Source organism: Rhincodon typus, chromosome 11, assembly GCF_021869965.1.
Source record: "Rhincodon typus isolate 14 chromosome 11, sRhiTyp1.1, whole genome shotgun sequence".
NCBI classification, from domain to species: domain Eukaryota; kingdom Metazoa; phylum Chordata; class Chondrichthyes; order Orectolobiformes; family Rhincodontidae; genus Rhincodon; species Rhincodon typus.
In genome coordinates, this window is record NC_063342.1 from 11,626,426 (window position 1) to 11,644,353 (window position 17,928).

General features: G+C 42.8%; 1 protein-coding gene across 1 annotated transcript; it reads right to left on the reverse strand.

The window, feature by feature from the left end:
* Positions 1-8,277: 8,277 nt before the first annotated feature.
* On the reverse strand, positions 8,278-17,707 carry LOC109925426 (GA-binding protein alpha chain-like). Its single transcript, XM_020525370.2, has 3 exons — positions 17,279-17,707; positions 14,151-14,343; positions 8,278-8,875 (listed from the first exon to the last, which is right to left on the reverse strand). Exons 1-3 carry the CDS (start codon positions 17,319-17,321, stop codon positions 8,644-8,646), a joined length of 468 nt encoding a protein of 155 aa, XP_020380959.2. The 5' UTR covers positions 17,322-17,707; the 3' UTR covers positions 8,278-8,643.
* Between the last annotated feature and the right edge of the window lie 221 nt (positions 17,708-17,928).

The following is a 17,928-nucleotide window of genomic DNA, read 5'->3' on the forward strand; positions in this document are numbered from 1 at the left end:
GTTGCTGTTAATAAAAATATAAAAACGATGTAAAATCAGACCCACCCCTCTTGCATTCTCTTCATAGTTTCACCCAATTGCTCCACAGCTCAGTCAGTCTGCTGCTGACTCCTGCTTCTGTCACCATCATGTAATTCCAACGCTCTCCTACTCCCTCCCCCCTCAGCTCCTATCCTTCTCACACACAATCTGCACTTCAGTTCATCCTAACTGCTGTTGCCACGATCCTAGAGTGTCCCAATTTGCCCATCGCTCCTGTCTTTGCTGAACCCTAATGCTTCCAGTTTAAAGTTCATATCCTCATTTCATTTGCTGAATCATCCCTCTTTGTTTCCTACAGCTTTCCCCCCTGAATTCTCAGTTTCTTTGATGCTTGCTACTTCCTGTGCTTCACCAAATGGAATAGAATAGAATTAGGTTTATTGTCACATGTACTCAAGTTACAAAAGAACAGGAGTACAGTGAAAAGTGCACAATGTCGCCAACACATGTCGCCATCTTAGGTGTTCTCCCAGCTGCACAAACTGTGGACACTGGTTTGCTCCATAAACCTCCATTTCTCTTTGCCTCTTCATTCCTCTTTGAAGATCTTTGAGGTATTTCGTGAATATTAAGGAAGCTATACAAATGCAAGTTCTTGTAGCCATCAGGCCAAAACAACGATAGTCACACGTGATTTTGACAAAGGTAAATGTCCCCTACTTATCCTTCTCAAGCTGTCTGCAGAGCTTGCCACCATCTTCCTCCAAATCCTCTTTATTTGGCGTGGACTGGTTAGACTGAAAGGTCTGTTTCCGTGCTGTATGACCCTATGACTTTTTCAGTATTATCCACCTGGGGAGATTGCTTTCCCGCAGACCCAATCTTCTCTTCCTTTGTCTGTATCGTCTGAGTCTGTCAAGGATCTGTCCTTGGCCTTGGCCTATTTCAGAACTTTGTTGTGCACCTCAGCAACAAGATTCAAAACACATTGATTTTAGCGTGCGTGAGACACCCAGCTTCGCCTCAGCACTGCCTCTCTTGATGTCTCGACTGTCTCTAAATTGTCAGACTGTCATCTGACATGCAGGACTGGGTCAGCAGACATTCCCTGTAATGAAATACTGGGAAGACTGAAGCTATTATTTCTGGCTTGTTTACCACTTATCTCAGCTCTCTACCTTGCATTTATATCATTCCAATGCATTTAGTGCAGTGAACTACAATGAAAATTCAAGGGTATTGTGGTCAGGTTTAAAATTGAACTCATTTACAGTGAAAACAGCTTATTAAAGAAAGTCTTAAAACGTAGGCATATCTTAGTCACATCCTGCTGCTTTAGTTGAACGTGTCACGATCGAATCTCCTCACAATCTCAGATCAACAACCAAAGAACTGACACACCTACAAAATGTGCTTTAATGCTGGAAAAAAAACCAGAACAGCAAATATGCTAACATGCAAAACAATGGTTAATTCTTCCAGTGAGGGCCCTTTGTCTGTTTAAGCCCCTGCCCTGACACAGAAAATGAGAGATTTGGCACCACCTTGTGGTCAGGGATGCTGACACCACTGCATCAATAAAATTGGAAACAAAGAACTTAGATAATGTCTCGAACAAGAACAAACGTTCAAGGCCTAGTAGACAGCTATTGTCTAGACTAAAACTGGATGGGGCTGGACCTCTCGGGGCAGGTGCAGCTTCAGTCAGTAAGCTGTTATTTACAACGCTTGAGCCCTAACCAGGAATTTTGTGTATAATTTGGACTGGGACTATATTGCCCTTCAGGTGAAATGCAAAACCAAGGCTGTATTCTGCATAGCCTTTGGTTTAGAAGATTTCATACAACAACCGAATACTCTCTGACCTGGGTAATATCCCTCCTTTAACAAACACACGAGGGAAAGCAGTTTAACTAGGGTTGGGTAGGTGCACAGGGGAGGATGTGGCCCTGTTTAGTCTCCAGACTGATCCACATTGATAAGACAGCCTCTGATTCTGTGTGTACATGCTCTGATTTCAAGACAAACAGCCTACATCACCCAGACTTCTCAGCTGAGACAATGGAATTGGGCAAACATTTCACAAAATTCCTTTGCAGTACAATGTTATCACAGACATCAACACTGAGGGGAATTTTGAGTATAATTCCGTTGCGAGTGGGAACTGGTCAGAGTTTCTATGATTTGCAGTCAGCTGCACTGAGCACACTTGGTGACCAAACAGGGATCTTAACGTTTAATTGGGTTTGTTGTTGGAGATTTAGCATTGCCTGGTAATGTTCAGAGAATGCTCAACAATTGCACACAACCAGTCTTCGAGAACAAAAACAAAGTTACTGGAAAAGATCAGCAGGTCTGGCAGCATCTGTGAAGAAAGAAACAGCCACCATCAGTTCTGAGGAAGGGTCACCAGACCCGAAACGTTAACTCTGTTTTTTCCTTCACAGATGCTGCCAGATCTGCTGAGCTTTTCCAGCAACTTCTGTTTTTGTTCCTGATTTACAGCACCCGCAGTTCTTTTGGTTTTTATCCAGTCTTCTAGAGCCTGTTGAAGCTATATAAGACTCCAGTCAGACCGCTTTTGGCATATTGTGCACAGTTTTGGGCCACGTATTTAAGGAAGGATGCACTGGCCTTGGAGGGGGTCCAGAGGAGGTTTACAAGAATGAACCTGGGAATAACAGACTTGTCATAGGAAGAACGTTTGAGGACTCTGTGTCTGTACGCAAAGTTTAGAAGGATGAGAGGGGGATCTGATTGAAACCTTACAGAATACTGAGAGGCCTGAATAGAATGGACGCGGAGAAGATGTTTCCACTAGTAGGAGAGACTAGGAACCAAGGGTACAGCCTCAGCGAAGGGACGACATGAGACATTGTGTTATGTCTCATGTGTTATTGATATCATCTCAGCTGATCTATCCCAGGGAGTGTAGGAGTGCTTATTTGCCTTTCCATCACATCGTCTGAATACCTTCTTTATGAATCCCAGATTTTGAACAGGACATCAAATTAGAGTTAGGACATTCAGGAATGTCTCAAAAAGTGTCTTTTCATTGAAAGAATGGTGGAAATCAGAAAGTCTCACTCCTACAGAAAGCTTCTGAGACTGGAGCTTTAATTAAAATAAAAATCAAAATGGAGTCTAATACTGCTAGATAAAAGCATTGAAGGAAATAGAGTTAAGATACAGATCATCCATGAGACCACAAGATGAAGAAGCAGAATTAGTTCATTTGGCCCATCGTGTCTGCACCACCATTTGGTGAAGACTGATATGTTTCTCAAACCCATTCTCCTGACTTCTCTTTGTAACCTTTAATCCCATTGCTAATCAAGAACCTGCATCTATCTTAAATACTCAATGACTTGGCCTCCATAGCCCTCTTCTGGCAATGAGTCTCACAGATTAACTACCCACTGGCTAAAGAAATGTCTCCTCAACTCAATTCTAATGTGTCGTCCCTTCGCTCCTAGTCTCTCCCACTAGTGGGAACATCTTCTCCATGTCCATTCTACTTAGGCCTCTCGGTATTCTGTAAGTTTCAATCAGCTCTCCCTCTTATCCTTCTAAACTTTGAGTACAGAGTCCTCAATCGTTCCTTCCATGACAAGGTTCATTCTTGTAAACCTCCTCTGGAACCCCTCCAAGACCAGAGCATCCTTCCTTAGATACTTGGCCCAAAACTATGCACAATATGCCAAAAGTGGTCTGACTGGAGTCTTATATAGCCTCAACAATACATCTCTGTTCTTGTATTCTACCCCTCTTGAAATGAATGCCAACAATGCATTCCTAAGCTCCAGCTGAAACTGCATGTTAACCTTAAGAGAATCCTGAACTTGGATTCCTGAGTCCCTTTGTGCTTCAGATTTCCAAAGCCTTTCCCTGTTTAGAAAATAGTCTACGCTTCTATTCTTCCTACCAAAGTGGACAACCTCACACTTCCCCACTTTGTATTCCAGCTGCCAGTTCTTTGCCCACACTCCTAGCCTGACAAAGTCATTCTGCAGCCTCCCCACTTCCTCAACACTACCAGTCTATCTTTGTGTCATCTGCAAAGCTGGCAACAATGACCTCAGTTTTTTCATCTAGATCATTAATGTATAATGTGAATAATTGTGGTCCCAATATGCACTTCTGCATTAGTCAACGGCTGCCATCCTGAAATATATATATTTTTCAGCTATACCTTGCCTCTAACACCACGGACTCTAATTTAGCAGCCTTCTGTGCAGTACCTTAATAAAGACCTTCTGGAAATCCAATAGATCACGTCCACTGGCTCTCCTTTGTCTAAGTTGCTTGTTACCTCAAATGATTCTAACAGATTTGTCAGGCTTGCCCACCCCTTGATGAAGCTGTGCTGACTCCAACCTATCTGACTATGCACTTCCAAGTATGCCACAATCTCATCCTTAATAATGGACTCGAAATTCTTAGCAACGACCAAGGTCAGGCCACTTGGGTTATAGTTTCCTGTTTTCTGCACCATCCCCCCTGCTCTCTTCTTAAATAGCAATGCTTCATTCACCATGTTCCAGTCCTCTGGGACCCTCACTGACTCCAGTGATTTTTGAAAGACCGCCATCAATGCCTCTACAATCTCATCAGCTGTCTCCTTCTGGGGTGTAGTTTATCCAATCCAGGTGATTTATCCATCTTCAGACCTTTCAGCTTCCCCAGTACCACCTCCTCATTGATGTACACGCACCTCTGCCTCAGACTCTCCAGGTTCTGGTGTCTTCCACTGTGAAAATGGATGCAAAGTGCCTATTCCGTTCCTCCACCATTTCTTTATTCCCCCATTACTACTTCGCCTGCCTCATTTTCCAGTAGTCTAATGTCCACTCTTGCCTCTTTGTTTACCTTTGCGATATCTCAAAAAAAAGTTGTAATCTTCTTTCATATTACTGCCATCCTTACCTGGCCTGTCCATGGGACTCCAGACCCACAGAAATGTGGTTTACTCTTAACTGTCCTCTGGATAATTAGGAATGGGCAATAAATGTTGGCCTAATCAGTGATGCCCTCATCCAATGCATGAATCCGAAAAAAAAACTATCAAACCACTCACCTCCAATACAATTGTAATGTAAGGATCTATAATCGGTGTGGCTAACAGAAATGCTTTTGAGAGGAAAAATAAACATGGAAATGACATCTGATATTTAAGATGAGAACATGTCATTCTTTGTGTTATGTCATGCCAGGTTTAATTGATATTTTACGCCAAGGGACATGGAATCACAACTTATAAGTTTATAGCACCAAACAGGGCAATGATGAAAGCTTACTATTTTGACAGGGGGTCTTTTTGGTTTTTTAGTGAGACCACTGTCAGATTCAAATTCCACTCTCCAGGACTTGTTGGCCACAGAAGGAGCATTCATGACAGATCAACCTGTTTCAGTTATTCAACATTGAAACATTAGCAATTTCCCAACTATTCCCAAAAGCGGGGAAAAGATTTGTGTGAAGGAATGGCCTACCTCAGCAAATGTTTTTGGTGGAAGAACACTCTTTTCAAATGGATCATTAATCAAGACTTCAAAATTCTGATACTATGTCATACCGTACTATGAAAATGCTGCATGTCATATTTTAATATACCAGTTTTCAGCCCCTCAAGCTTAAAGATGATGTAACTGCTATTGATAATGAATTCAAAACCCAATTGTACTTGTCTATATTTATATTTCTAAGCATTGTCAACAAGCAAAAGAACAATGAACTGTCTTTGTATATAGAAAATTGATTAAAGGTGGGAATATATCTGAAACTCCACTGCTCAGTCTGATTTTCCAAACCACAATTTTCTTCCTCAGTGTTGTAGCCTTGAGTGTAGTTATATTTTCCCTCTGCACTCATTGATTCAGTGTATTTAACAGATTTATAACCTCAGTCAGGTTTTCAAGTTTGGTATTTGCAATTGGGCCAGATACATTTTCAGCTAATGCAGGATTGTGCACTTGGGGGTCAGCAGCTCTTTAAAAAGTTCAAAACTCTCCCTAGGCTGTTGCCATGAGATAGCCAACTTCCATCAGCATCAAACAATTTTTCATGTCCTCCACCCACTTCTGAATAAAGCTTGCCAAATAACAGGTGCATTTACAGATCTGCACTTCACAAAACCCACAGCTGCATCTAACAGTCTCTAGCTCAGGTTTCATTCATATTGAAACAAGGCTTGGTATGCAACACTCACTACGTCATCATTATCTGTGGGTTTACTTGTTTTATTTCTTGCAACTATGCCTGTGCTAATGCCATCACAGCAGCACAGTCTGCAAAAACAATGTTTTAAGTTTTCAAGATGTGTAGCTCAGGTTGTGGATGAGGTTGTAGACATGTGGTGAGTTTGGTTGCAAACGTTTTGTAACCCTGCTAGGTAACATCGTCAGTGTGCCTCCAGTGAAGTGTCTGTGTTCTATCCAGCTTGTTATTTATATGCCTCGGTTTGCTGGGGTGATTGGTATTATTTCCGGTTTTGTTTCACAGTGGTTTGTACACAGGGTCTAATTCAATGTGCTTGCTTCCAGGAATTCTTTGACGTGCCTCTGTTTGGTTTGTGCGATTATCGATGTGTTGTCCCAGTTGAATGTGTGTCGCTCATTGTCCATTTGTATGGAGGCGAGTGAGAACTGGTCCTGTCTCCTGGTGGCTAGTTGGTATTCATGTATCCATATTGTCAATTTTCTTCCGGTTTGGCCTATGTAGTGTTTCTCACGGTCCTTGCATGGTACTTTGGATATTACCCCAGTTTTGCCGGTTTTGGGTATGGGATCCTTTACGTTCGACAGTAGCTGTCGTAAGATGGTTGTCGGTTTGTAGGCCACTCTGAAACACTATATAGGCCAAACTGGAAGAAAATTGACAACATGGATACGTGAACACCAAGATATACAACCAATTCTCTCTTGTCTCACTACACACGGACAACGAGGGACACAAATTCAACTGGGACAACGCATCGATAATTGCACGAACCAAACCGAGACACACCACAGAATTCCTGGAGGCCTGGTATTCCAACCGGAACTCCATCAACAAAAACATGGAATTAGAACCCTGTGTACAAACCAGTGAGAAACAAAAGCAGAAATAATACCAATCACCCCAGCAAACCGAGGCATATAAATAACGAGCAGGACAGAACACCAATGCTTTACCGGAGGCGCATTGATGTACTCAGCACGTTGACAAAATGTCTGTAACCAAACCCACTGGCTCGGCGAGCATGTCTACAACCTCAAACGATGTTCTCCTTGATAAATCCAGACAACCGAATTGTCCAACAACTTCGCTATTTCTTCACTGCTGCGTATTAACAACTGACAAAAATTAAATTTTTCTGAAATGTCCCCAACCAAGGGGCGGCACCATGGTTAGCACTACCGTCTCTTAGTGCAAGAGACCCTGGGTCAATTCCACCTTCGGATGACTGGCTGTGCGGAGTTTGCACATTCTGCCCATGTGTGAGAGTTTTCTCCAGGTGCTCTGGTTTCCTCCCACAATCTAAAGATGTGCTGGTTAGCTGTACTAAATTGCCCATATGTTCCAGGGATGTGTAGGTTAGTTGGGTTAGCCATGAGAAATGCAGGGTTACAGGGACAGGGTGGATCTGGGTGCGATGCTCTTTGGAGGGTGTGGACTCGTTGGGCCAAATGGTATACTTCCACACTGTAGGGATTCTGTGAACAGCAGCCGGAAGAATAATGCCTTTGATCGTACCTATTTTCTTGCTCTCAGTAAGCTGAAATTCAATGAAGAGAAATGCTTTCAAGGCTATTTCAGAACAGATATGATCTTTGTATGTTTTGATGATTGATTTACATTTTTTTTTATTCAAAGTCTTTATATTTGTGGGGTGTTATTAGAAGCAATATCTTTGACCACGTTTTTAGACACATTCCAAATATCTTGCATCTTGGTTTTGTGTGATTGCACTAGCGTGAAACTCCATGGAATGTTTAACCTGTATGAAATCAAGGTGTTTGGATCATCTTATTTGAAGAGTGGATCTTCCATAGGACAGCAAGAGAGCAAGAAGCCAGTCTAAAATATGTTCTCATGTCCTGCAGTGGGGTTTGAACTCATGACCTGCTGGTTTGGCAGACAACAGGGTGAATGGCACTGAGAGAGGATATTTACTGAAGCCCCTTAAAAACCACGTTAACATTTGTCTCCAGGTGACTAAGGAAACCGTCAGCTGGCAAGGAGAGGAGTGGTGATCCAGGATAATCACTTAACGGCACTGGGAACTGCAGGGACAGTAAACACATCTGTGGAAAGTGGAGTATACCTTTTTTATTCAAAATTCACATAAGGGTAAAAATATCTGCAAAAATAACAAAAAATTTGATAGAATAAGGTGAAGCAGGTATACTTTTCATTTTAATATACCGTGAAGTCTGCTACCATTGCTTGCTCCATTTCGACACTGCTTACGCAGTGCACATATAGACAGTGGGACAGAGAGTCCCAGCCTCGGCCTCCCTCTGAGGCAGCTCATTATGTTTACACTGTACAGTCCCGGAAGCTGAAGGAGGAAGAAGCCACTTGACCCAACCAGGATACCGGAGGACAGGTGTCATTCTAAGTTGGGGGAGGGGGGTGTGATAAGCATCCCACACATGCCAAGCTTCAGGCAGGGATGCTTCAGCTGTCTTTCTCACTCTGCAGGGAAGCTGCAGCCAGCGTTACTGTGGTGACTGGCTGTCCTGTCATACCGTGGATTTGCATCTTGGCCAGTTTTTTCTGCTCACACTCTGTAACCAGGCGATTCAGCTCTGCTGCACTGTAGCCAATCAGCGTCTTCAAGTCACATACAAACTTATAGACGAATCTCTTCCCCTGGACTTTGCAGATCATATCTCCATCGTAATAATATCTATGAAGGAGAAACAACCAGAAATTCAATAGTACATGTGCACAAAAAAGTCCATCAGCCCTTCTTTAATCTACAAACCCAAGCTTGACATCACCTGATGTCTTTCTCCCACTATATTGTCTTCTCCAGCTCGTTTCTGTACTATAACCTTTGTCTTACAAGTCACGAAAGCATGGACCCATGCAGACAGGAGGACATAAAGTGGCACAGAGGCTTAAGGCCCTCTCTTAGCTATGAATTGGTAAGACACTCTCATAGGCAGCAGTCCAGGAATCAGAGCGTGCCCAGTTTTGAAGAAAAAAAAAATCACTGACGTGAATTTTCAATACGAGAATCTGCTTGCAAAGAGCCAGATTCATTGAACCTGACTGGCCAGTGATTTTACTTTCTATACTTTAGTCTCTGGATTTAAATGCATTGACTGAAAGTAAACAGCTTGGCTGCATGGGGTTGCCCATCCAGCACTATCTGGGGAGTCAGAAATGCTTCATGTGGCCAAGACAAAAACAAGTGTAGAAAGTGTCTCTCACTTCAAATACCTGAGCCTTAACTCAAGAGTAGATTGGAGTCACTGTGGTGCACCCTCAAAGCAGACATCTATCTGGATTGCAAAGTGGTCAGACTGCATATTAAGTGCATAAAGGCAGAGAGGGAATGTGTAACCTATGGGTGGCTAGGAAGACCAGGGAATAGACTCCAGGGTCTCCAGAACTCACTCACTAATTGTTTTTTTTTGCTTTTGATACTAGTGAGGATGATGCTTTGTCAGAGGAATGTAGCTATAGCTAAGCTTGTTGCACAACAAATGGCTCAGTTGCACAGGTACAGCAGAAGAAAAGTTGAAGGGAAATAGTGGGAGGCAATTCAAAATGTGAGGAACAGACAAAAACATTTCTGTGACCGTAGATGTGAATCCAGAATGGCATGTTGTTCCCCTCTATTGCCAGTTTGGAGGATGTCACAGAGCAGCTGCAGTCTGTTCTTTTCAGGGAGAGTAAAAAGGCAGAGGTTGTAGTCTACACTGGAACCAGGTGTAGTCCTGAAAGTAAAAATTTGGAAAGCTTGCTTAAGGCACACGAAGTAGGACCAGGAGCTGCTGAGTATGAAAATAAGGAGATTGAGCGAGCGAACACTCACTCACCAGGCTGGAGATATGGTACTTCTGGGGCACTGGGACCAGTTAGAACATAGAACATAGAACTGTACAGCAGAGTACAGTTGTGCCAAACTTTTACCATAAACCTAAGCTCTGTCTAACCTCCACCCCTACCTCATACTATCATCTAGTTCTGGGCGACCTGTACAAGAATGAGAGGTCATACCCTCACTGGGACTGTTATCACCACTGGGACATGCACTGATGATGCTGGGGAGAGTTTAAACTAATTTGTTAGGGGCAAAAATGGGAACCTGAGAGGGAATTCAGATATAATAAAAACAAAACTGGTTATGGGAACAAAGAAGTTGCAAATGAAAATGGAAAGCAGCGGAAACAAATTCTAGAATTAACCTGGGTCCAACTGCAGAATAGTTTTCAAAATGCCAAATTAAGGGCACTGTATCTGAATGCGGAGAGTGGCTTTACAACACAGTGATGCCAACAGTGTGGATTCAATTCCCACATCAGCTGAGGTTACCATGATGCACTCCCTCCTCAACCTCTCCCCTCGCCTAAGGTGTGGTGACCCTCAGGTTAAACCACCACTAGTCTAGTGAGAGAGCAGCCCCTGTGGCTGGTAAGACTATGGCAACTTTACCTTTACCTATCTGAATGCATGTAATATTTGTGACAGGGTAGGTGAATTGATGGTGCTGGTAGAAGGAAGACTGTCTGATTTAATGGCCATTATGGAAACTACAGCAGGACTAAGACTAGAAAGTGAATATTAAAGGGCGTTTGACATATAGCAAGGATAGGGAAAACAGAGAGAGATGCCGTAGTGCTGATAATAAGGATGGAATCAATGCACTAGTGAGACAGGATCTCTGATGGGAAAGGCTGGATGGAAAATCTGGTTGGATGGAGCTAAGAAACAGCAAATAGCAGCAAATGTCGGTAGGACTGTTTTACAGGCCACCATATGTAGGGCACAGTATAAAGCAGGAAATTAGTGGGTGTGCCCATTAACGAGTACCATTGCTGTGGAGGAAAAGATCCTGGACTGAGTCTGATATAATTTTCTGGAGCAACATGTTGAGGAATCAACTAGGACACAGACTATTTTGCATCTAATACCATGTACTGGAAAAAGGCCGATTATAAATATTGTGGCAAAAGAACCTGTAGGAAATAGCAAACACTATATGAATTTGTATGGAAATTTCCATGAAGTTTGAAAAAGATGACTTTAATCTGAAATTAGGGTTTTCAATCTAAACAAAGGCAAGTATAAAGGAATGAGGAGGAACTTGGCGGTGATAATTTGGAACAAATACAAAAAGGTTGAATGGTCAACTGGCAAAGGCTAGTATTTAAATAATTCTGAAGAAGGGAGTTCCGAATAAGGGTCACCAGATTAGAAATATTAACTTTATTTTCTCTCCACAGATGTGGACTTCTCTCCAAACCTGCTGACTTTCTTCAGCAATTTCTGTTTTTGTTTCAGATTTCCAGCATCTGCAGTTTAGTTTTTCGAAAAATAATTAATACATGGTTTCCAAAACAAAAATCATACATTCCTACGAAGTACAACACCACAGTAAGGACAATGAGTGGGACAGGGCTCACAAGGTAAGTTAGAAACAGAATTAGATCAGAGAAAGTGGCTTAAAAATTTGCCATAAATGTTCTAAACCTGAGGACAAGGTCAGAAATCACACTCACTTCACCTGATAAAGGGGCTACGCTCTGAAAGCTTATGTTTTCAAATAAGCCTGTTGGACTATAACCTTCTTCGAGCATGGAAAAAGGGAAAGATTAGCAAAGATAAACGTAGGTCCAATACAGACATAGATTACAAAAGAGTTAGTAATAGAAACAGAGGAACAGCAGAGAAGCTAAAAAGTACATTGTGTCTGCCTTCAGAGAAAGGCATAAGAAGTCTCCCTGAAATAATTAATATCCAAATATCATGTGAGAGCACAAAATACTTAGCTCCTAGTATTTCTCCCATCACTACACTGCTCCTCCTTTGGGCATGCTGAATTGGCTTGGTGGGTAACCTAGCTGTGCTGGATGCCTAAGTCACAAAGCTTAGCTAAACAAAGGTTTGCTCGTTGATTCAGTGAGTCGTACGGTGTGTGGTGGGAAGGTTATGGTGACCTGAGAATGGATCAAGAACTGAAAGACACTGTCTTATGGGAACTGAATGCGAGTCATCCAAGAGTCTCACCACTTCTTGAAAATGTAGACTCCAGATAAATTTATGATAACTGACACCAAATACTGAAGTGAATTGTCCTCTAATAACATCCAATCACAAATCATCTGCATCTCCTCACCCACCCTTTGCTATCTTGTCAGTACATTACCAGGGGATTGTTAACCCCCTATCCTCTTTCCTTCTCTTGGTACATAAGCTTGAAGAACAGAATGTGCTTATCTTGTGAGGGGAGAAAAGCTTGGCTTCGCATGGATATTTCTGTCAGCTTCCCCTAGCCCTTCCTCCTTGGGGTATGGATGCATTTTTCCAATTATGACAGGGTGGAGGAGAAAACACCAAACTGTAAACAGGATATAGAACATAGTATATTTGATAAATTTTCATACAACCTTTTTAGAGGATGGGAAAATAAACAAAGGAGAGCAGTCACCCCAGAATCTGTTTTTGATCATAATGTGAAAACCTGCTTCAAACCGTGATTTAGTTCCGAACTTAGAGAATGATAATGGGATTTAACCCGAGGAGGAAAAGACCAACTTAATATACAGCTACAACAGGGAGCAGCAAATCCTAAAGTATAATGCTACAATCCAAAAATCATGTGGGATGCGAGACATGTGGCAAAAGTGACAAAATTGTGTCTACACTATGTTCCGTTTTTGGGAAAACGTGCTGCTGAAAATGATCAATTTATCAGAGATTTGATTCTTTACTTGACCAGTGATTTGCCAATTTGATTTCAGCAGCTACTCAATAGGTCAAGCTGCATAGTTACAAAACAGAGCATTGAAGATGATGAGTGAGTTACCAGAAGGACACAAGACTATATTAAAGCAAATACTGAGGTAGCAAATCATGCAGAGAAGGAAAGTCTTGAGTCTGGAGGGCGCATAAGGCAGAGGGTTATGTGCAAAATGAACATTGAGGTCAATGTGTCCTTCACATAAAAGATTGCCAAATGGATTAGACTCCTGTGCAGGGCGGAGGAGACACTGACCTTAGAATCATTTAACACTTTGAAGCTATAATTATGGGAGACAGTGGCAGGTTGACTGTTCGCCCTGGGCAGATGAGCAGAGTGGTGTTTGCTACTTTTCTAGTCTGCGAAGTACAGGTAGTCATGCTATTACCCGTATTCCTTTAACGCAAATTGGCTGTAATGAATTGTTGAATGGTGGACGCTGTTTGGATAATACGAACTTTCTGCTGTACAGGTATAGCAATTTCCCTATAAAGTGATTTTCTACAATGCGAGGTCACACAAGAACGCAACTATTACATTATGGGACAACTAGGAGCAAATACAACTGTATCAGCTGGCATGGATAGTAATCAACTTCCAAAAGGAGTTATGAGATTCAATAATAAACTGAGCAGATAGCAAGTCAGTGGTGTTGAGAGCAAGTAGGGAGTGGGTGTGAGGCAGTATGGGAAAGGGAAAAGATGGGGAAGAGGCAGAGCACGAAAGAGAGAGGGTTAGCACATTCAATCGAGCAAGACTGAGTGAGCACACAAGACAGTGAGAGCATATTGAGACAGCGCAAGGAAGACGGCCAGAGAGAGACAGTGCAAGGAAGAAGGCCAGAGAGAGACAGAGAAAGAGAGAAGGCCAGAGAGAGCAAGTGTGTGCAAGACAGTGGAAGCGAGAACGTGCAAAAGAAAACGAGAGGCAGCGTGCACGTGAGAGGCAGCGTGCGAGAGAACAAACATATACGAGAGAGTGAGCAAATGTGTGAGATTGAGTGCGTGTGCAAGAGAAAGCACACGGCTGTGGGGAAGAGACAGACAGTGTACCCAGGTACGAGAGATACAGTGACATCTTAATGAACTGTTGGCTACACCACATAACTGTGAACCACCTGAAAGCACATATTCCCATCAGTGAAACTGATCTGTACAATTGAGTTATAAATAAATAAGTCAGGAGACTAATCTTTTCTCGGTTCACTCACCTAAGTGCTCGACTCAGTTTCTCATAGTTCATAGTAGGCTTGTTTTTGCGTTGACCCCATTTCTGGGCGACCAACTCTGGCTGATTCAGCTTGAACTCCCCTTCATCCCCCACCCACGAAATGCAATCTCGAGCGTCTTTGTCTGTTAGAAGCTCCAGGAGGAACTGCCAGAGTTGGATCTGTCCATTGTTACCTGAAGGCACACATCAGAAACACATTATCTCACACATTTCTGCAATTGGTGCTATGTACACAACAGGATAAATCATCTTTTTGGTTTCTGGGAGATACCTATCATCTTCGTGTTTTTAGGATAGCTATCTAATAGTTCTTTGAAAATAGACAATTTATAACCTAAGGGCATGGACAGCCAATCATAAAATGTGCACTGCACACGTTCCACATTTCCAACCTGATTCATGCTTTTTGCTGGATTTTTGTGGTGTTTGCCTGTAAATTGTCCAAGTTGTTAATTTAAGTTTCTTGAAGTGCTATAGGAGTATTTAAACTCTGTCTCTGGGCTGCTCACTAAATCTGTTCTGATGAAAGCCACTGAGCTGAAACTCTGATTCTCTCCACAGACACTGCATAACCTAAGCTTTTTCCAGTATTTCTGTTTTTTTAAATTCGTTCATTTATGGAAGAGGGCATTGCCTCTTCCTTATTGCTTTTAAGGTGGTGGTGAGCTGCTACCTTGAACCAGTGCAATAGGTACATCCACAGCATTGTTAGGGAGAGAGGTCAAGGCTGATGACTCACAAATAATGAAGGAATGGTGATATAATTCAAAGTCAAAATGGCATAAGGACTGGAGGAAACCTGCAAGTGGTGGTTCTCCAATTCATCTTCTGCCCTTGTTCTTCTAGGTCGTAGAGGCTGCAGGTTTGGAAGATGCATTGGAAGAGCTATGGTTAGTTGTTGCTGTGCACATTGCAGCTAAGTACACACTGCTGCAACTGTGCATTAATGGTGGAAGCTGATCGAGTGAGCTGCTTCGCCTTAGTGTTGAGCTTCTTGAGCATTCAAGCTGCCTGCATCTAGGCATGTGAAGAGTATTCCTTCACATTCCTGCCTTGCGATTTGTAGATGTGGAATTTCAATACATACACATTTTTTGATTTGTTCAAAACCTAGCCCAACTTTAAACCAAAGGAGATTTTTCATGGTGGTCTGTCTTAGGGACCGTAACCTTGAAAATTCATTGCAACTTATTATGGTGACAAAACATTTTGGAGGAGCCTAGCCTGAGATTTTGCTTTAAATGAATGGGTGGTGGGATGGCAGAATGGAGAGTTGCCAAACCTCTGAATAGCCACCAAGAATTTCAAACCTGCTTCCAAGAGCTGGCTGACCCTGTACACATCAACCCAGAGAATGCTAACAGGATAATCCTCCACCAGGCTGAAGAGGAATTTATTTTTTGGGTAAATCCATCACGTGATATGGAACTGAGCCATTCTGACAAGAAGATCCAAGATTTGGTTGCCAGTCTGTGTTAAGTTAATACTCTTGGTTGGGCCATTATCGGTGTAAACAATTGGCCATAGCACTCTCCAATTAGAATGAGGAGATCAAAGAACAAAGCTTCATCCAATGATCTCTGCAGCAGAGGGTTCACATATATGGGTTTTCAAGTGAAAACAGGATAAGTTTCTCCCCTCATCCACTCCTCCAAGGTCAGACTGTCCCACGAGCCTACAAGTAAAACATGGCTACTCAGTCAAAGTTAATACACCCCCCAAAGCTGACTCGGCACTAAGATTAGCTCGTTTACAAGGAAGCACATAACTCGGCTCCCAGACCACAGAGTTATCTTGAGAAGGAAGCCCAAGCTTTTGCCTCTTTGGGTCACAAAGTGTGAACTCTCGGCAGGTCAAGTGGAGCGTTCAAATTTACACACCTATTGTCGCTGGTTAAGGGTTTATTCACCATCAAGGCATTACCACCACAAAGAGTCCTTTTCCAAAACATTAAGCATTAGAAAACTACACGGGATAAACAAATGAACAATAAAATACAAGCACAGGGTTGTCTATGCTTCAAGGATTGAATGGCCAGGCCACACAGCTGGATGTTTCCATTTCTATGCTACATCACCTTGCCTCTTCACAAATTCACAGCGGCAGAATTGTATTCTAACACAATCTGCAACCTCATGGTCCAGCATATCTCTCACTCAACTTGATCATCAAGTCAGGGACCTAGTCTAGTTCAATGGAGAGTGCAGGAGGGCATGCCTAGAGCAGCACCAGGCATACCTGAAAATGAGGTGTCAACCTGGTGAAGCTACCAAACAGCAAACACAGCAGGTGATAGACGGAGCTAAGTGATCCCACAGCCAACAGATCAGATCTAACTCCTGCCACATCCAATCGTCAATGGTGGTGGACAATTAAATAGCTCACTGCAGGAGGTGACTCCACAAATATCCCCATCCTCAATGAAGGAAAAGCCCAGCACATTAGCACAAAATACAAGATTGAAGCTTTTGCAGAAATCTTCAGCTAGAAATGCCAAGTGGATGATCCATCGTGGCCTCCTGCAGTAGACCCCAGCATTACAGGTACCAGTCTTCAGTCAATTCAATTGACTCCTCATGGTAACAAGAAATAGCTGGAGACACTGGATACTGCAAAGGCTATGGGCCTTGACAATATTCTGGCATAGTATTGAAGACTTGTGCTCCAGACCTTGACACTCCCCTAGCCAAGGTGTTCCACTACAGTTATAACACCGGTATACACCCAACAATTTGGAAAATTACCCAGACATGTCCTGTACGTAAAAAACAGAACAAATCCATCCCGACCAATTACTGACCCATCAGTCTACAGTCGATCATCAGTGAAGTGATGGAAGGCATCATCAATAGTGCTATCAAGTAGCACCTGCTCAGCAATAACCTGCTCAGTGATGCCCAATTTGGGTTCCGCCAGGGCCACTCAGCTCTTGACCTCATTACAGCCTTGGTTCAAACATGGACAAAAGAGCTGAATTCCAGAGGTGAGGTGAGAGTCACAGCCCCTGACATCAAGGCTGCATTTGAGCAAGAGTGGCATCAAGGAGCCCTAGCAAAACTGGAATCAATGGGTATCAGGGGGCAAACACTCTGGTGGTTGGAGTCATACCTGACACATAGGAAGATGGTTGTGGTTGTTGGAGGTTCGTCATCTGCAGACATGTCCTGATGCTGAGGAGTTCCTTAGAGCGGTGTACAAGGCCCAAACATCTTCACTGCTTCTACAGTAACATTCCCTCCATCATAAGGCCATAAGTGGGGATGTTCAGCACCATCCATGACTCCTCAGACACTGAAGCAGTCCATGTTTAAATGAAACAAGACCTGGAAAATATCTAGGTTTGGACGGACAAGTGGCAAGTAACATTTGAGCCACACAACTGCCAGGCAATGATCATCTCCAATAAGAGACAATCTAACTAAGGCCTTCTGATGTTCAATGGTGTTACCTTCACTGAATCCCCACTATTAATATCTTATGGTTACCATTGACTGAAAACTGAACTGGACCTGCCACATAAACACAGTGGATACAAGGGCAGGTCAGAGGCTCAGAATAATGCAATGTGTAAATCACTTCCTGACTCCCCAAGCCTGTCCATCACCTACAAGGTAAAGTCAGGAGTGTGATAGAATACTCCCCACTTGCCTGGATGAGTGCAGCCCCAACAACATTCAAGAAGCTTGACACCATCCACAATAAAGCAGCCCACTTGATTGGCACCACATCCACAAGCATCCACCCGCTCCACCACTGAC

Excerpts from the sequence above, each read along its gene's own strand:
- LOC109925426 (XM_020525370.2), bottom strand. The coding sequence starts at position 17,321 with ATGACGAACCTCCAACAACCACAACCATCTTCCTATGTGTCAG. Across the intron at positions 14,344-17,278 it reads ACCATCTTCCTATGTGTCAG|GTAACAATGGACAGATCCAA; the intron begins GTATGACTCCAA and ends GTGTGCCTTCAG. Across the intron at positions 8,876-14,150 it reads AAACTGAGTCGAGCACTTAG|ATATTATTACGATGGAGATA; the intron begins GTGAGTGAACCG and ends TCTCCTTCATAG.